Here is an 18,108-nt window from a genome sequence, read left to right on the forward strand (position 1 = left end):
ACAGACTGCCTTTAGTATGTTCAATTTCTGTCAGAAACACACTGAGAATATACTAAAGCAACAACTACGTAGAGTAAGACAGGGTTTCACATATGGGTAAGGTAACACATATGTATCCAGACCCCATCTAATACACATAAAAACACTTGGTTTCAGCATGTTTTTTAGACTTGACTGCCCAGGACATTGCACAACTGAGAACCTGGCACTTTTTATCTCCTTTACATCAACATTGTCAGGAATGGTACCATTTTTAAGTTAAAAAGCCAAGCAAAACCACATTGTCAGCGACACATGCGAGGTGTTCTTGTGATTACCTTCCTGTCCTCATAATGGTGACTGAGGCATGCAAACTCACCCGTGAACTCTGCTGCGCAGTGTTAAAGTGGCAGGTAAAAGTGCGGAGTTGGAGGTTTGGTTAAAGGTGTTGTTTGGGTTAGATCAGTTTGTCAGAGGTAGTGTAAATTTTTTTTTTTTTTTTTAGCCCTCAAGGCTGGGGCAGGCTGATCTTTTTCCTCCCCTCTTGCTTTCATTAGAGCAGAGTGGTGCTGCTGAAACTTCTCATTTTCAGTTGCATGTCCACTGAGAGTCTCTTCAGGATGGCAAAGGTGAACAGGGGAACACTTTCACTAAGTACAGACAAGGTGAAGAACTGTGAAGGGCAGAAGTATGTTGTGGCATTGAATTATCCAATGATGTATCAACTCATTAGCTGCGTTCAGGTTAAACAAATCCCTTCCCTTTGCCAACTCTCTGCTGGGGCTGGAGTCCCAGGCTAACTGGGATGCCTTGCCTGTGGTTTACAAACCATCCGGCTCACCAGGGATGAGCTCAGTGGAGGGCTCAGGAGACCCATCTCAGTGTCCTGTCCCCGTGGCCCTCTGGAGTTGAGCAGTGGGAAGGGTTGAGAGCCAGCAGGAGGTGAGGGCAGAGATGGCCCTGATGGCTGCCAAAGTTTGCTTTCTGCCAGGATACATTATGAACATCTCTAGACGCTTTTAAGGTTATTTTTGGTACTTTCCAAATAATGTTCTTTTAACTATAACCTTTACTTTGAATTTCCTGCCATACATATACATGTGCTTCTCAAAACTACAACATTGTATTACATCTGCCGTTATCTTCCCCTTAAATTGTGGTTCTACTCCGAAAAACGTCTGTTAAAATGGCTCTGCGGGGAACTGCTGTTTATTGTATCAGCGATCTCTTTATTGAATTTGTTCACATTACCAGTCTATAAGAGGCTTTGCTTTGTATCAAAATGGCAACTTTGGGCTGACATTAAAGCATCGAGCTCTTTTTGTTCCTCCTTCTCCAGCATCCCTAGGGATGCTGTTGCTATAGGCTAAATGCTGCCCTCAGGTTAATCTCTGTAACTGTGTTAAAGAGGAGAGGCACTTAAGCAACAGAATTTAAGTTTTGGGATCACAGTCCACAACGGGGTCACTGTGCTGGCCAGAAAGTGTTAAGGCCACCTACACAGCAGACAATATTCCAGTGTTTCTTCCCCTTCCAACTTCTGTCCCACAGAGAGTAACCTGATAAATCTGCCTGATAAAAGCAGAAGACATCAAATATATACAGAGATGAACAAAATGTTCAGGAGCAGGGATTTTCGTGCCCTGCAGGCTGTGTAAGAACATAGATAAAAGTAGTAGGAAGACGAGATATTTGCAGGAGTGCTGACCCACGACAAGTCTGGGGCTGTAGGTGGGAGAGGATGGAGGAGGTGTTCACTTTCCCTCCCTGTCAGTGATGGTCGCAGGCCCAGAGAGGTGGAGAAACAAGGGTGGGAGGGGAAGCATGTTACTTTCAAGCACTTTCACTCCTAGCTTGCCTGGCTGTCAACACACGTCTTTGAACTCATGAACATGAACATGGGGTAATCATGAGATGCTCTCAGTCAGGAGCTGAGCTCTGACTCCTTGCTATGTTGGTGTGGAGCTAGGCAGTGTCAGGACCTTGGTCTGAAGGGTTGGAACCCAAGCGGCAGACCAAAGAGAGCTTTTAGGTGTGTGTGCCTGCCTCCCTGATGGGTGCGCGTGGAGCAGGCTTAGCTGTCACATTTGCAGAGCCATTGCCTGTGGTGCCACAAAGGTGACTTGGACACAGAGTCACTCCCTAGAGAGACACACACTGAAGACCTGGGTTCTCACCCTGGGCCTGGCACTCCATGTCTCTCAGTACTCTTGGGCTGAGGAACCTGTATCTACGCCCTTTTCTGAGCATAAGGACATAGTGTGGGAAATAGAGCACGTGTTTGGAGCAGAGCGGTGTGACAAGTGGTAGCTGAATTGTGGTATCTGCATGTGCAGATGCTCTTTGACACATCTGTGATAGAAAGCTCATCAGCGCAAGCTGGAAGGAAGGTGTCGTACCCGTGGGATTACCGACGTATTTACACGGCTCTCACATCCTGTCTGAGTCTCAATTTCCACATCAGAAAAAGAAGTGTGAGGGACATTTTCCCATCTTCTTCAAGAATTGAGAGTCTCAGACCAAGGACAAGGTCCTGCATCACAAACAGGTGTCCACTGACCAGGTTTGCAGGGACATTGTTAGCTTCTAGTAGTAAAATGTGCCTGTGTGAGTCCTTGAAGGTTCCCCTTGCATTGAAAGCGGAGAACACATGGCCAGAGCACCTTGTGAACTTGCTCACAGACCAGTATTGAAGAGGGGATATCTGTGCAAGTTGTATGATCTATGAAGGTGGCGCTGGATTCAGAGACCAGCCTAATACCAAATCTGTACCCAAGCAAGATTATCAACAAGTACTACCTGGCCAGTTTACTATTCAGCACCAGGGACTGCTCTTGTCCTTGGGGCAGATTATTACCTTGTTACCTGGACAGTCTTGGAAATATAAAGCCCTGCTTTATTTTGCAGCTTGTCAAGGTGTTATACCTCTCTCTATTTAAAGGCAGAGGGGTTTGTGAGCATACTTGACAAGCCTAATAGGAACTAATGATATCTTCCAGACCTAATACACTGAGAAGAATTCAGAAATTTATTGTACAGTCAAAATTGTTTGAAGGTAAGACATGACACTGCAAGGAGATTCTAGGGAATAAACCCTCAGGTGCTCTGATTAGCAAGGCCTCCTCTCAATTTAATCACATTCCACTTCCTTCTCCATAGTAAAATTCATTACAATAACCACCTCCATTCTGCTTCATTTTGCTCAGAGCTCTCCTTGCTTCTTTGTTTTCTTCATCTCTATCTGAGCAGTTGTTGGAAAGGGATTTATTAGATTGTTGAATTTTGTTTTAAAATATGCTTGATGATATCATACTCATCCAAAGGCCAACACTCCCACCCCCCCCTCCTTAAGCCCTTCTGGAGGTTGCTGACTTGTGACTATGGCAATTGCTATTTTTCATGTTATTAAAACACCTGAACAGAAGTTACTTGTTTGTCGGCAGCTTCTTGTCTCCTTACCGTTCTGCACATCGAATTGCATTCCTGTCTCTCCCCTGGGCTTTATCAGGAGAGACATTTTTCCCCCTGCTCTGTGGCTTACCAAGTTCAGACCCCTATTTGCTCCTCCACCTTCTTTGCTCCTGAGCACTGTCCTCATTATTCTCTACCTCAGGAGGCAAAAGATGTGTTGAGAAAGGCAATTGCCACAGCCAGTGTCCCTGGATGGAAAGAATAAAATGGGAAAGTGAAATCCATGTCCATGACCTGACCCAAGGACCTGAGGGCACTTCACTCCCCCTAGGGATGTTCTGCTTTGTGGAATAGGTCAACACAAAGAGCTCCTCGTCCCTCATGAGACCTCACCTCTGTCATGGTTTTAGCTCTGGCCCTGGTTCCCTGAAGACTTTTCCTCCCAGGGATTCCTCCTCTGGGATGGACTATCTGTAACAGAGCAACTCTGCAGCTAGACAAGGCTTTAGGGTATGGAGGCACACATTTAGGAGGCCATTTTCTAGCTCAGGGGCCTGGAGTAGGAAGGTCTGGTTACTAAAACTGCTAACCTAATCCTGGTGAACACTTCGGGACCACCACTTGGAGAAAAGCCAAGCAGTGTGGAAATGGCTATTTTTTTTCCACTGGGGCTTCTGAGGAGCCTGGAATTGTTCCTCGAGAGATGTGACACAGAGCACTTTCTGTGTGAAACTTCAGATTCAGTGCTATAAACATGAAGCCCGAGCCACTTGTCATCACATTAATCCCACTGATTGCACCTGTATTTGGAAATGGAGGCCTCGGGGGAACTGGGGCTTGGTCCCTTGAAAGAAAGGCAAGACCAGAATGTCACTTTCCTCCTCTTCTGGAAAAGGCCTTTTTGAGCATTGCTCCAGCACCTCGTGCAAAAGAAACAGAAAAGGGCCCAGAGCACTGCAGCAGTTTCATTTTTCCTCTCCCTGCAGCTCGAGAGAGCAATTACAGCCCTCACAGCCCGCACTGGGCTAGGAGAGCTGTTTTTGTCAGGGTGCTGAGCCACACAGTTGGGAGCGGGCTGTGGAGAAGGTCTTGGGGGGAATGCCCTCTGTCTGCACCTGTGCACACATTCACACACACAAATGCACGTACACAGCTGCAGCTAAGGTGGGAAACACGGAGAGGGCCAAGCTCTTGGCTCCACTCGCATGCTTACCCTGGAAACAGCCCAAGGACAACGTGTGTCCACAGGCACCAGGGTCCCATCCCTTAGTCATGTGTCCACGGTTGACACCTTAATTCCAAGGGAAACTTGTACCATTGCTTCTGCATTTGAAGAAGAAAGGTGTCAGTGCATTTCCTCACTGCTGACCTCCCTCCCTTGCACCCCAACAGAAAGGATCCCCTCTTTCTTTCTCTTGCTCCCCTTTGCAAGCTGCAGGTTCCTTTATCAGACATCCTCAATGCCCAGAGGGTGGTCAAAAAGGACCACTCTGAGGTTTTTTTCCCCCCTTCCGTCTTGGAAACGATGCCGACAGCTTGGTGCAGCAGCTCTCTCCCTCCTTCCCCCCCTCCCCTGCTCAGCCCCCGTGAGGGGGGAGGAAGAGCGTGGGCGGTGGAAGGAGCTGTGGTCCCCAGATGTGTGAATTGTTGCCGAGAAGAAATAGCGCACCACGGACAAACAGCAGAGCAGCTCAGCTGAGGGACAGCCATCGCTCTGGGCTTGCGTCACTGACCTTTTCCTCTTGCCCTTCTCAGTCCTCACCTGACCCTCCCACCGCTTCCCCTGCACTTTGCGCTCAGAAATCTCTCTGCACAGCTCTTTGCAGTGGTGATTAGAGCAGGCACAGGAGCTTAAAGAGGGGAGGAAAGTGGAAAAAAAAAAAAAAAAACAAACAACAAACACTGCAGCAAACAGAGGGCTTTGCAGTGATCATCTCTGCATTTCCACAGAGTTCATGTTGCCACTCTCCAGGTCAAGACCGTGTGCTGACCCAGCACACCGCTGTCCCCGCCTGGTGCAGCCTTTGCAATGAAGGCACAGCAGTTCTGCCTCTGCAGCTGGCAACCTTACGGAGAGGGGGGGAGGAGTAAGCCTGTCCTGGGGTCAGGGGAGTGCTTCAGGCTGAAGTATGAACAAATGGAAATTCTGGGAAAAAAAAAAAAGAAAAAAAAGAAAAAAGAAAGAAAAAAATAAAAGGAATAACCTTGAAAGCTTGGTGCAACTGCAAAGTCTGCCTAAGTGTTCTAAAGAGTCAAACAACACCTCCGACACAGCAGATGGAGAGAAGTGGGAGTCGGGGTGAAGCAAGGGTTTGGGAGGAGTTTTGGACTGTGTGTGGAATGGTAATCTTGTGGGTCCTTGTCTCAAAGGATGTGCTGAATTGCTGGAGGAACAGAGCTGCGTTACCTGGAAGCCCTTCCTAGTGATCTGCTCCATTCCATTACTTCAGGGGAAGGATCAAGGACACATGGAAAACAAAATGTGTGTATGGGAGAATGCCATGAGCCCATAAAAGCATGTGTGGGGCCAGCAGGAGAATGCAGCGAGCATCAGGCACCCCATGAAGCATGCACCCATTTTTCTACGTATGTCCAATGACTCATTTTCTTTCTCTTTGTCCTCCCATCACCATGTTAGATCATGTGTAAAGGAAGGTGGAAAAGGACAGAGCAACAGAAAGTTCTCATCCTGTTCCTTCTGGGATGCTTTGCCCAAGTCTTGCAGTAGGACACTGCTCTGTTAAACCCCTGGTGTGTGGCCAGAACTTCAGAGCAGGGGACCAGGTCAGTGAAAATGATGCCTGCAGGATGGGTGGCAGTGGGTCAGGAGACCCATTGTCCTCCCTCCTTTTGCTGGGCACTCCCTTCCCTTGTGTTTTTTGAAGCACTGTGGCTGTCCCCAGTGGCAACCAGTGGGGCTTGGTCACTTCTAACACCTCAGAGGTGAGCTGCAATTTGCATTGTTTTGGGCTCCCCGGTGGTTGAGGCACATTAACAGATTTGAGGTTGATGCAGATAAGCATCACTGCTCGAAGGCATGGGTGCAAGTAGGTTGGTGCGAATCAACCCCTACCTCCTGCTCACCCGGGGCTGGATTTCCAGCCTTGCAGGGCAGATGGGGAGCCCTCTGCTCCTTAAATTCTCAGACCCAAGTGCCATTCTTAGCCATTGCCAACAGGCTTGGAAAAGTATGAGCTTCTTCTGCAATAATTCCCTGGCCATTTGTGAGTTAACTAATGCGAGCTCAAGAGACAGGACTGGTTTGTGGGTTGAGAAGCTGTCAGAAGCCTTTGACTGGGACCTTCTGCCTGCCACTCACCGTGGTATAACTGTGGGAGAGAGATCACAGAGGGAGAGCGGGGGAAGGCAAGTCATCAAGCGAAGGAGCTGCGCTTGTAGAGAAGAGGCCTGGCACCTCAGCCCCCCGTACCCACCTCCTGATAACATCTTCAGAGCGAGCCAGGCGTGCAAAGGGCAACGGTTTCCGCTGGCAGGAAGGCGAGAGATGTCCATGTGGGGCTGGGTGTGCGCGTGTAGACGTGTGTGGGTGTGACAGCAGAGCGCAGCACCGAGATGGCCTCTGAAGCCTAGCTGGGCCCAGCAGATGCCCATTTTACCACCATGGAAAATCCACCCACACGGCTGAGGTGCGAACGAAGCAGGTTGTCTGGGTGCTTTGGGAGGCTGGAGCAGAGGGGAAACCTGCCACGTTACCCAGCCTTCTGAATGGAGGAGAAAGCCCTGACATGGGGCAGGTCCTGCATGTGGTTGGAAGCTGAGGTGAAGCTCGAGGGGCTGCCTGAGACCTCCTCCATGGCTGCTCCATGGTGCTTTGGGTGCAGGCACGCACACTTGTGTCCGTGTGAGCACCCACTGCAAAGCTGAAGGTCTCCTTCTTGTCCTCCCACCCCGGTACAAACCCTATTCCACCCTCCCAGCCTTTCATACCCCTTTTCTTGCCCTGCTTCTCCTTTCCCACAGCTATCACAGGGCAAGGAACTCTCACAGGGCCTCCAGTTTCTCCTAAGTTGGCGCTGACACACACTTCCTCTCCCGGAGATAGCACTATCTCCTGCCCTATACCTTCTCTCCCTCCCTCCCCCTTCGTACCTGCAAGACCACAAACCCGCAGGAAACCAGTTTAAAGGGCCAACCCCTTGGCAGATACCTTCATGAGGTTCACATGAGTCCTCACCTCAAGTTTGATATATGGAAGACGCTCTTTACCATGAGGGTGGTGAGGCACTGGAGCAGGCTGTCCAGAGAAGCCATGCATGGCTCCTTCCTGGAAGTGTTCAAGGCCAGGACATATGGGACTTGGAGCAACGTGGTCGAAACTGATCAGGGAAAGTGTCCCTGCCCACGGCAAGGGAGCTGGAACTACATGGTTTTTAGAGGTCCCTTCCAACCCAAGCAATTCTGAGAGTCTATCATTCAATTCCGTACCTTGAAGGAACTTGAGAAAACATGTGATGGGGTGAATGAGGTGACTGGAGGTCTCCACGGTGAGCTGTACACATTGACCGGGCAGCAGAGCTGTCTACAGCTTTAGGGCTCTTCCTTCAACAACACTGCAGGGTCCACGTTGCCTGAGCTGAGCCTCACCCATGGTAGCTCCCCAGCCAGACATCTATGGTGCACAGAACCTGCCAGTGATGGGCATCTTAGCCCCAAGGGAGTGGGCCGAACAGACTAGGCATCAAGTGGCACGTTCGTCTCCAAGTGGACAGGCTGAAGGACTGAACCATAGAAAACTTTTCTAGAAGGTATGGCTACACATTTCCGCTCCTCCCTCCTCCTTCACTCCTCAGCTTTCGTAAGTGTGACAGAGGCACCTCCAATCTACCAGCATCTCACCTCAAGGGGCCAGAAACATGTACAAATACAGCCCCGGAACTTCCTGAGGACATATTTCTAACTGCTTCCTCAGAAGCAAATAAAAAACCTGAAGAGGGCTGGTCTCAGATAGAACAGATCACCGCATTTACTAAGATATATATAGCCCTAGCTCTGGGCCTGACAGAGGACTAAAGAGGCCTGTAAGGATGCACATGGTTATGTTTTCCACCTCTTGCCAAATGAACCGTCTGGTACATGTCAAACCACAGGAGAAGCTATTCGAAGATGAATGAGACTCAAAATAAAAGGTCCTATATGGGCATCTGCTTTTGTTTTCTTGTTCATTCCTCCACCTCATTATGAGTGCTCATGCCCTTAGTCCAAACCTCAAGGACCCTGAACAAAACCCCACTTACCTCCTCCACCTGCATGGAGACCTCCAATAAGCATCCTCCCTGCTCTTGGGACTCTGACCCTCCCAGATCTTCCACTCAGGCCTTGAAGTCTTCACTCCCACCAACCCTCAATGCTCACCATTTTCCCCAAGTTTATGTGTAATTGTCACTTTTCTTTGCATTCCTGGCATGAGCCTCAAGCCCTTGCCGTCTCACCCAGGTCTTCCAAAATGTGTACCCAGCTTGAATCTGGAACTACCCCTGCCCTGTTTTTAGCAAGCACAAGTGCCTAGGCAACAATTTAATGTCCCTCGTGTCTGCACTTCCTGGCTTTTACCTCTTGGCATAGAAGACAGAAACACCACAGGGAAAACTCGCTTCTGCTTACTAAGTACTTGATAGAAGGATTTGCCAAAAATTTCACAATCTAAAGGACCTGATCCCCCTAAGGAGAAGTCTGGCCTTAGCCCAGCCTTCCTCGATAGAATTAGTTAAGTACTTGAAGATCAATCTGACTTTGTGCTGCCTTTTTTTTTTTTTGGTAACTTCCAAAGCATTCTTCCCTGAATTTGCTTATAAATTTACCAGGAGAGGGAAGAGAGGTGTCATAATTGAAAGTATCAATGTATCAAAAGTCTTTAAGGAAAAAGATAGGGATTGCTGTGGATTTCCAAGGGAAGCTTCAGAGCTGAGTTAGTGGTTTTACCTGTTTGTTACAGGTTATTATCTTTTTCATTGCACTATTCAGCCGTACACAGAGCTAGAAGGAACAGGCAGGGAAGGAAAAATAGGTCTAAGTGCAAAACAACCAGGGAAAAAAGTTTAATACCACAGAATTTATATATATATTTATATATATATACACACAAAAAAAAAAGTTCTTGGAGTTTGTTTTTGTAACATAAAGCACCATTAATTCCACAGTACATTACAACTCAGCCTACTACACCTTCCAGAAAGCACCCAAGACTCCTGAAATCTGATTTAGCACCAAGGGATTGCCATCTTGTTTAGCACCAAGAAGCCTGTTAAACATACCCTTTGGTCCCCCTGCCCTCCTCTACCACATGCATTATAGGCACCATCTGGATGCTCATGGGTAGCACGTGAGACCTATCACTGTAAATAAAAAACAAAAACAAACAAAAAAATACAGAAAAGGAGGAAGAAAGAAGCTTGTTTCTGGAGACATTCAGTGTTAGAGAGGCTTGGTTCTCTTCAGGGAGACATGGGACACTAAATACACAATATCTGGGTTTGCAGCCTGTGGCTTAGGAAGAGAGAAAGGGATTCAGTCCTGAGCATCACCTCCAGCATGTTGCTTCCTCGCCACTGCCTGGAATCCTGTCTCTGAGCAGTTTCTCACACTGACCTGCTAAGGGAAAGGAAGAAGCTCGGTTTCCTTCCGTTCCCATGATCCTGTCATCACGTGGTTCCCTGGGAAAGACCTGGCTTTGCCTCAGTGAAACCACATTTTTATACACATTGCCTCAGTGACAGCAGTGGGGAGGATCAGGGGCAGAAAGTGCCTAAAACTCATTCCAGTCTGCACAGCTTCCCTAGCAAAGCAGGGAGGGTAGAGTAAGCAGGGCAAGAGAGAAAATGTCCTGCAATTCTCTCAAGTTAATTTTTAATATTTAGCCTGTGACCCTGTACCTTTGCCATCCTGGGCTGAGTGTACCTGACCGAGTCCTAATATAATAATTTGTTTTGTATCTCCTAACGGAGAACTCTGGTAGTCACAGGTGCCATAGACTGAGACCATGGCTAACCATAAGGCCACGGAAGCGTAAGTCAGAAGACTTCATTATCAGCGATGGGCAGAGGAGAAATACAATTCCTCCTGCTTGTCCTGTCCTGAGACTAAAATAATAATAATAATAATAAAAAGACAACTCTTGGCACTGCTATTTGTGGCAGCATCAAAACTCATGGAAGTGATTTTCCCAAAGTGCTGAGTCAGCCTCACCCAATCTCCCCCCCCCAAAAAAAAAACATCACACCCCCAGCGGGATGTGAGTGAGGCCAGAACAAATGGTAGTAGAAAATCCTACCGCTGGCATCCTCTCCCACTGCAACAGCTCCAACCTGACAAGCGAGGGTTTGTTTTAGCCACATGTTTTTCTCAGTTGCTCTAATGAGATTGCCAGAAAAGGGCACAGAACATGTGGCAGGGAGGCTTTTAATACTGGGATGAGCTGCTGAAGTCTCGCCTCCTTTCACGCCACTGCTTTGCCTCTAGTTCTTTTCCAACAGAGAGGCAAAGAGGTGCCAACCCGCCCAGGTTTGGAACCATGGTTTAACTGCAGTTGGTCTTGCAGCCTGCAGCTCAGGCCCTGAAACAGCAGTCCCTCAACGCCTAATGTGAGAGAACCACCTTCAGGAGGACTGACATAATGACATGCAGGAGCCAGGGCCAAGGGAGCACCCCTGCTGCAGAAGTGAGCAGAATCGGGCTCAGTCTGCACCTGGGGAAGGGAAAACCCCGTCTGGACTGGGCTTGGCTTCTCAGAGCTGGAGAACTGAGACCAAGCAGGGGTTTGGGAGGGAGTTTTGGCAGGGCTTCTCTCTCTCTCTCGTTCTGTGCTTGTGATCCCCAGTGGGAACAGAGTGGTGGGCTCTCCCGATTCAATGGCAGATGACTCTGAAGCATCTGGATGTGTCTGGCCCCTGTCTTTTCAAAGAGCTAGGCTGACACAGCAGAGGACTGTCCCACCAGGCCGCCATTTTACAGCCAGCCTACACGGGGGAAGGGCCACAGGGCCCTGAAGCTAGGGCCATAACCTGAGGGCTCTGTGACCCCAAACTGCGTCTACAGAAAGTCAATGACATACTTTGGAAGGCCAACAGACTTCTTTTTGGAAAGACAGTATCTTCTCTCACCACTCCTATATCTTCCTTGTGCTACAGGAGACCAGCAGGCCCCAATCTACTCAACACACTACAGGTGTGAGCGCTGACATTAGGGCCATGTTTCATGCTGCAGAACTGGCATGTCTAGTCAGGACAGAGAGAAGCCAGGATGCACCTGGGCAGTGGGAACTTTATAGCCCTTTCTACAGGAGTTTTTTTTGGGTAGGAAGCCCCAAGGAGGGACACATTCCCAGGAGCACCGTCTTAGCTTTAACTCTAGGACCCTAAATGCCAGCCACATCCCAGCAGCAGATTTAGAACAAGCCAATAACTTAAGCTGGGGTCATAAGGTGAGGGGTGAGAGATGGTAGTGTCACGCTCTAAATGCACAGATACAGGCCTGGCTGCGAGAGAGCGTGAGGTGGGAGACGGTGTGGCAATTTCACACTCGATGCCTGAGACTTGACAGGCCCATTTCCAAGTGATTTGCAGTGGCTGCGGGCAGTAAAGAGAGAGAGAGGAAGAAGAAGAAGGCCGGAGAGGCCTTGGGAAGGAGGAGAGGCAATTAGTCAAGGCTGGGCTTGACCAGGTACCCGTTGAAGGTGATGTAGACATCGACATCGTCACTGTAAATGGCATTCTCCCGCTCCCGCTTGTAGAGCCTCACCCAGACCTCATCGTTTTCCTGAAGCTCCAGCATGAGGCTCTGGCTCTGCATGATGCTGCGGTCACTGGGTTGGGCGTACAAGATGACCGCCTCTTCTTCATTGTGCATGATGTGCATGTAGGTCTCCTTGAAGTTCCAGGTGTGGACGTTGAGGCTGAAATAGTACAGGCCAGCTACAGAGCAGTAGAACTTGCCGTTGAACATGTCAAAGTGGCTGTAGAGGTTGACGAAGACAGTGTCGAAGATCAAGACCTGGAAGCCCTCGCTGCTGTGCAGGGCTTTCTTGCGACCAACGGAGAACGCAGCGTACTGGTGCTTGCAGGAGTCCCCTGCTGTGCCCATCTGTCCTTTGCTGCCTTTCTGGCCCTGGGCACCTCGCTCTCCTCGGGGCCCTTCTTTGCCCCATTTCCCTGGCATCCCAGGCTCTCCCCGGTCTCCTTTCTCTCCTACAAGAGGAAGCAGAGAACACAACCCCTGTGTGATACCAGAGGGAGAGGTGGAAGTGGCGGTGAGAAAAACCAATGAGGAAACAGGACTGCTGAAGGATGGGGCAATGCCAGAAGAAGGAATGCTGCTGAGGGTCACCGTATCATTGTGCTTTATGGAAAATGAGCCAGCAGAGCTGTGGGTGTGACTGGGGTCTCTTTCCGTACTAACCACCCGATACGGCCTTGCTGGAGGCATTAGGATCTGTCCCTAGGAGTCTCCAGCCCAAGATGGAGCACAACAGCTCAAAGTACTACTGGGGCTCTTCGCCTCATCTTCATCCTCCACACTCTTTCACCCATGCCACAGGCCCTGCCCTGCCACAGTCCCTGAACCCCTAATGGGGTTCATGCACAGCCTGTTACAAGCTTGGGCAGGCATTAATATATGGAGAGAACGGCACCAGAACTTACTTTGTGTGTAGAGAGAAGACAGAGGTCAGAGCAGCCTCCACCAAAAGTGCCAGCATCCTTAATTTGTGCCTTGTTCCCTTTCTCCTGTCCCTCCTCCATGAGGTTTTGCAAAATTGCTGGTGCACAGATTTCGCTGCAACACCCCACTCTAATCCAGGCCTTTATCTGCCCCTGGATGCTCTTGTGAGCTTTGATGGGCTGCAGCTATTTCCAGGCTGGGCAGGGAAGGGAGAACATCTGCCCAGCCTGTCCAGGGGAACCACAGAGCAACAATGACCGGAGCAGGATCCAGCTGGGAACAGGCTCTTGCCCACAGCAAAGGCTCTGGAGGGAGGAGCTGATCTAAAACATCTAAATCTTTTCTAAATCTTTTACCCCTAGCCAAGCCAGCCACAGCAGGGTGGAACAAGCTGGCCCCACGCAGGCCTTGGCACCCCGGGGACCAAGATGGGCACTTACCCTTCAGTATGGTGATGTTGATATAGGGACGCACCTCTGGCATTGGGTAGGGCAGGTGGTGGTGGCGGGGAGGGTGAGGGGAGGCATCCGTGGAAGAGTCCAGGGGGTCACAGCAGCGCCTGCAAGCACCAGGGGCGGGTTCTGTGAGGCTGGGTTCATCAGTAGGTGCCCCAAGGACAACAAGAGGGAGGAGAAGGAAGGCCAGGGGTGTGCGCAGGTAAATTATGTCCATGGTGACCTGGGAAGACATGAGGAAGGGCTGGAGTGAGGCATAAGAAAGGGAGGAAACGGGGGATGGAGCAGATATCACCAGGAAGGTGATATTGGTGGCTGGAGCCAGCGGAGGGACAAACTGGCACTGTCTCGTGGAGGGTGTTACATGCTTGATGTCCCTGGAGGTTCAAGGCTGCAATCTGGGTCGCAACCACATGGCCCAAGAGGATGCCCCACGCCCTTCAACACAGACCGATGGAGAGTGGAAGAAGGCTTCACCCTCAAAGCCTGTCTCAAGGCTGGAGCCACTCAAAGACTCAATAGGCAGGCAGGGATAGAGGAAGGAGACATGGCAAGCCACGTAGCTCCTTCAGCAAAAGGCTTAGTAGGGTGCTGAATTTGTGGGGAAGGCTGTGAAGAAGCTCTCCAGACCTCCAGCCGCCAGGTATCAGCCATTCACAGGAGTTATAACCCAGTGCCCCAGCTGGAGCCAGACCCACGTGTCCCTGCAGTGAGACCCCTTCACTGCTGGGCTGGGAACTAAACCCCAGCCCCCTCCCTTCCCCACCAAAACCCCATCCCCACCAAATCCCATCCCTTTGTGTTCATAGGGCCCTCCACCAAGCTCCCCGCTTCCTTTCCATCACAGTAGGAGAGCCAAAGCCCAGCGCCTTGCCCAAAGGGCTGGCCAACTCCTCAGAGGCAAAGACCTTTGCAGCAGGTCCAGAGAGGAGCTGCTGCTCCCCTGCAGAGGAGGAAGGCAGCAAAAAGCAGAGCAGGCAGCCCGCAGAGAAGCGAGTGTGCAAAAGACAGACATGCAAACATGCTCAGAAACCCCCTCTTCCCAGCCTCTGCCCCCCAGCACCGCTCACCCTGGAGGCTGAGGGCTCCCCACTGTGCTCCCCAGCCCCTTGCTCGCTGCCTTTTCTCCGCACACAGCGCTGGCCCCCGGGCTCATGGCTCCAGGAGCCGGCTTGGCAGCGGCTCTGCTCAGCACTGGCAGGGTGCACAGCCCGGGCTTGGACCTGCTCCCTCCCCTCTCCTCTCCCTCCCTTCTCCTCCCTGGCTCTGGGCGCCCTCCATTGCAAACCAGCTTAGGTTTCAGTGCTTCTTAACTCTTTCCTAGGTGGTTTCTTTTCGCTTTTAATTCTCTCTGCTTTTTTTTTTTTTTCTTCCGAAGAGCCAAGCCTGGTCGGTGAGCAGCAGGGCACTGTGTCATCCTGAGCATCTTGTGGTGGGATGGTGCAGGATTCCCCCCTCTGCCAGCCCCCTGGGTTAGCCCCTTGCCCTATGAACCAGCCTTTCACCTGGCTGCCCATGCTCTTTCCCACTCATCATCCCCAGACTTCCCTTTCATCTTCCACTCTCTCCTGTACTGTTTCTTTCTGGGTGTCACCGTGGCCTCTCACTCTATTTCCAGCAGGTTTATCTGCCAAATGGGAGAGGCACTGGCTTTTTCCCTCTCTGGTCATCCTCCTTCCCTGGGCAGAGCCCCAAGCCTTGCGCTCGGGCGCGAGTCAAGCCCCGGTCATGTCCCGGGCAGAGAAGTTCACACAGGAGGGGTGTGCTGGCCCAAAGCTCAGCCCTGCTGCCACCAGCCAAACCTGAGGCTCTGCAGCAAACCCCGGTGAGGGTCTTTGCCCCCAGCCTGGTGCCAAGCTGATCCTCTTGTGCCCTTGGGGTGAGCACCACGTGGCTGCACTGGGAGCTGGGGTGAGGGCCGTTTTGGGGGGAGGAAGGAGATTTTAGGGGTTCTGTGGCAAAACTGGATTTGGGAACCGACGCCCCGTGCGGGTGCACATGTGCATCCTTGGAAGGCAGAAGGGAGGGTGAGCAATAGGGCCAGAAGTGCCAAGTCAGCACTGCACAGTTTCCAAGGGAAGCTGGAGAAGACTTCTAGGCTTCTGAGTGGAAAAGGGTTTTGTGCATGCCTAAGCATGCTTGGATTTTTATTTTTATTTTTTTTCATGTTTTTGTTTTCCTTCTCCCAGTTGTTCGGTTCGGGAACGGGAGGCCCTGCTTCCCAGAGAGTGGCTGGCGCTTGGCAGGACCCCAGCACCACTGGAGAAGCAAGCGGAAAAGTCTGGGAAAATATGTGCTGCAAGCCGGGGGGAAGGGAGGGAGGGGGCTGGGAGGGCTGGAGATATTCTCGGGCTGCCTGTCAGCCTGCAGCTCAATGAACACGGAGCCAGCATGCCTCCAGCCGCAGCCGCAGGAGGCCTGAGAAATTCACTGCCGTGCTCGCGAGCTCCCAGCACCAAGCCTCCCACCTCTGCCTGTGCCTCGGTTTCCCCCTCTGGAAAATGAGAGGGGGGGAGAGGGGAAGGGGCAGAGGGATGCTGCTCGCCGGTGGAGCCTCGCCAGCTGACGGGAGCAGCTCGCTGTGTGATGAGTTGTATTTTCTGCCCGCTGCTGCTGGGGATTTCCGCAGCTGGCAGTACTACTGCTGCTAGCCAACACATTTTCTGGGGTGCAAGAAAACTTGGAGACTCTGACGCTGAAGGCAGTCTTCCTCCTTGTTCATCAAAGCTTGCAGTGCCTCACTCTCTCAGGTCTTATTCCCAAGCATGACACTACCTCTTTTTGCAGCTCTCTGCCTTGTATCTGACCTCCTCCACCTTTTTAGGGGAACAGGCAGCACGAAAGCGGTTGCCCTCATTTCCCTCCTACCTCTCCATCCACACACGTGAGGTGCTGCTCACAACCGAGCAAATATTCTCCGTGGAGGACCTCGCTGGCTGGGCTTTTGCCTTTTTCTCATCTCTCTGGAAGAGCAGCAGTGGGTGGTGAGCAGGACCTTGCACCCCACGTCTTGTCCAAGCTGAACAAGGACACTCAGGGAGCCAGCAGCAGACAAAGACTTGCTCTGGTGGCATTGCCCTGCTGGGCAGCAACTTGTGCCAGCAAAGACACCATCGCCAGAGAAATATCACCCCGAGCCCTGAAGGGAATGGGCTGTACCAGCAGCGTTTTCCCAGTGCAGCCACTTTTACAGGAGGTCTTGGCTCGCATGGCTGCGTGCTCATATGACGGGTTTCGAGAGCTCTATCCGCTGTCCCCGTGCCAGACACACTTCCAAGTGTAACCCAAGCCTGGAGGCACCCTGCGTGCTCAACCAGCCTCCCTCTCCCTTGTTGCACACTGCCTTGGAGGCAGCCCAGGGAAGCTCTGGCCAGATTGGACAACAGCAATCCCTGCTGAAAAGCAGCTGCTTCCTCCTCCTGCGTTTCCTTCCTTCTCCTGAAGCCCTCCCCTCAAAGGAGAGCGGAGGGGATAAAGCCTGGCTCTCCCCCAGCAACTCCCTGCATCCTATTAACCCTGTCTGCCGCAGGTACAGAAGGAAGGAAATCCCTTGGTGTCTCCCCAATCTTCCCACACCCTTTCGTGCAGCTCAGCTCCTCCCGCACACGTGGACCCCCTGCCCTGCTACCCGGGCAGGAATCCACCACAAACCCACCCGTGTGGCAAACCCCAAGCTTTCCCTCTGCTGTGAAGGCACCGTCCGTCCGTCCACACCACAAGGCAGAGGAGCAGCCCCTTCCCTTCCCCTTCCTGGCTGCTTCTCCTGGACCAGGGCGCTTTTCCCCTTCCCCAGCCCTCTCCCCACACTCTCCTAGAGCAGCACAAAGCAGGAAGGGGAAGCAGAGGAGCTCTTACCTCCGCACCCCTCCGGAGGGGTCCCGTGCTGGGTTTGGTGTTATCCTCAGCTGCTCCTGGTTAGCAGCGCTGGGGAGGGAGGGAGGGATGAAGGGAGGGAGGGAAGGAGAGGGGAGGGAGGGCTGGCGGGGCCCAGCTGACTCCAGCCAGATGCTCGCCAAGTGCTCTTATGTAATTACCGTCCTCTCCATCCCGCCTCAGAGGCCTTGGTGAGTGCCTCCCCCCCCTTTGCGCTGCCCCGTGTCGGGCTTGGCTCGCGCTCCCTGCCTCCTTCCTTCCACCCGCCCCGTGCTTTGCTCAGCTGATTCCTTCTGGAAGCAGAGCTCATGCTCCTGGCTGCTGCCTCCGCCACCCTCGGGGAGGGAGGTCACACGTGCCCCAAGGAGCCGGGGCTGGGACTCTCCTCCTCTTCATCACTGTGTGGTCCTGGCCTCACTCGTGGTCTTGCTCTTCCTCAGCGCCTGCAGATGGGGAGGAGGACACGCAGGGTATGGAAAGGTGGCGGTGATTTTCGGGGTGCCCCAAGTCACCCCCTAACAGCAGCAGGCCCTCTGGCACATCCCAGCTCTGTTTTTTTGGGGGATGGCTGATCGTCCCAGGCTGGATTGCAGAGAGGGGTGGGAAGGGAAATCTTTCCCAGCCCGCGGATTTGTGCAGCAGCCAGTCCCTGCTACCCAGGAGCACCAACGCTGTGTGAAGCCGCTGGTGGGGGGACGGCTGAGGATGTGCAGGCTTG

At 51.9% G+C, this 18,108-nt stretch overlaps 1 protein-coding gene across 2 annotated transcripts; it reads right to left on the reverse strand.

The window, feature by feature from the left end:
* Window positions 1-9,416: 9,416 nt before the first annotated feature.
* Window positions 9,417-17,959, reverse strand: C1QTNF6 (C1q and TNF related 6). Of its 2 annotated transcripts, none has more exons than XM_068665593.1 (3): window positions 17,373-17,959; window positions 13,503-13,740; window positions 9,417-12,590 (listed from the first exon to the last, which is right to left on the reverse strand). In XM_068665593.1, exons 2-3 carry the CDS (start codon window positions 13,732-13,734, stop codon window positions 12,043-12,045), a joined length of 780 nt encoding a protein of 259 aa, XP_068521694.1. In that variant the 5' UTR covers window positions 13,735-13,740; window positions 17,373-17,959; the 3' UTR covers window positions 9,417-12,042. The 2 variants fall into 2 exon arrangements, with proteins under 2 accessions (XP_068521694.1, XP_068521700.1); XM_068665599.1 differs by lacking the exon at window positions 17,373-17,959 and adding an exon at window positions 14,588-14,738.
* Between the last annotated feature and the right edge of the window lie 149 nt (window positions 17,960-18,108).

The sequence above is a fragment of the Anas acuta genome, chromosome 1, assembly GCF_963932015.1.
Source record: "Anas acuta chromosome 1, bAnaAcu1.1, whole genome shotgun sequence".
NCBI lineage: Eukaryota > Metazoa > Chordata > Aves > Anseriformes > Anatidae > Anas > Anas acuta.

Bases quoted from the DNA above. Each gene is read 5' to 3' on its own strand.
- C1QTNF6 (XM_068665593.1), bottom strand. From the start codon at position 13,734: ATGGACATAATTTACCTGCGCACACCCCTGGCCTTCCTTCTCCTCCCT. The intron at 12,591-13,502 runs GTAAGTGCCCAT...TTCCTCTTGTAG, and splicing joins CAACATCACCATACTGAAGG to GAGAGAAAGGAGACCGGGGA.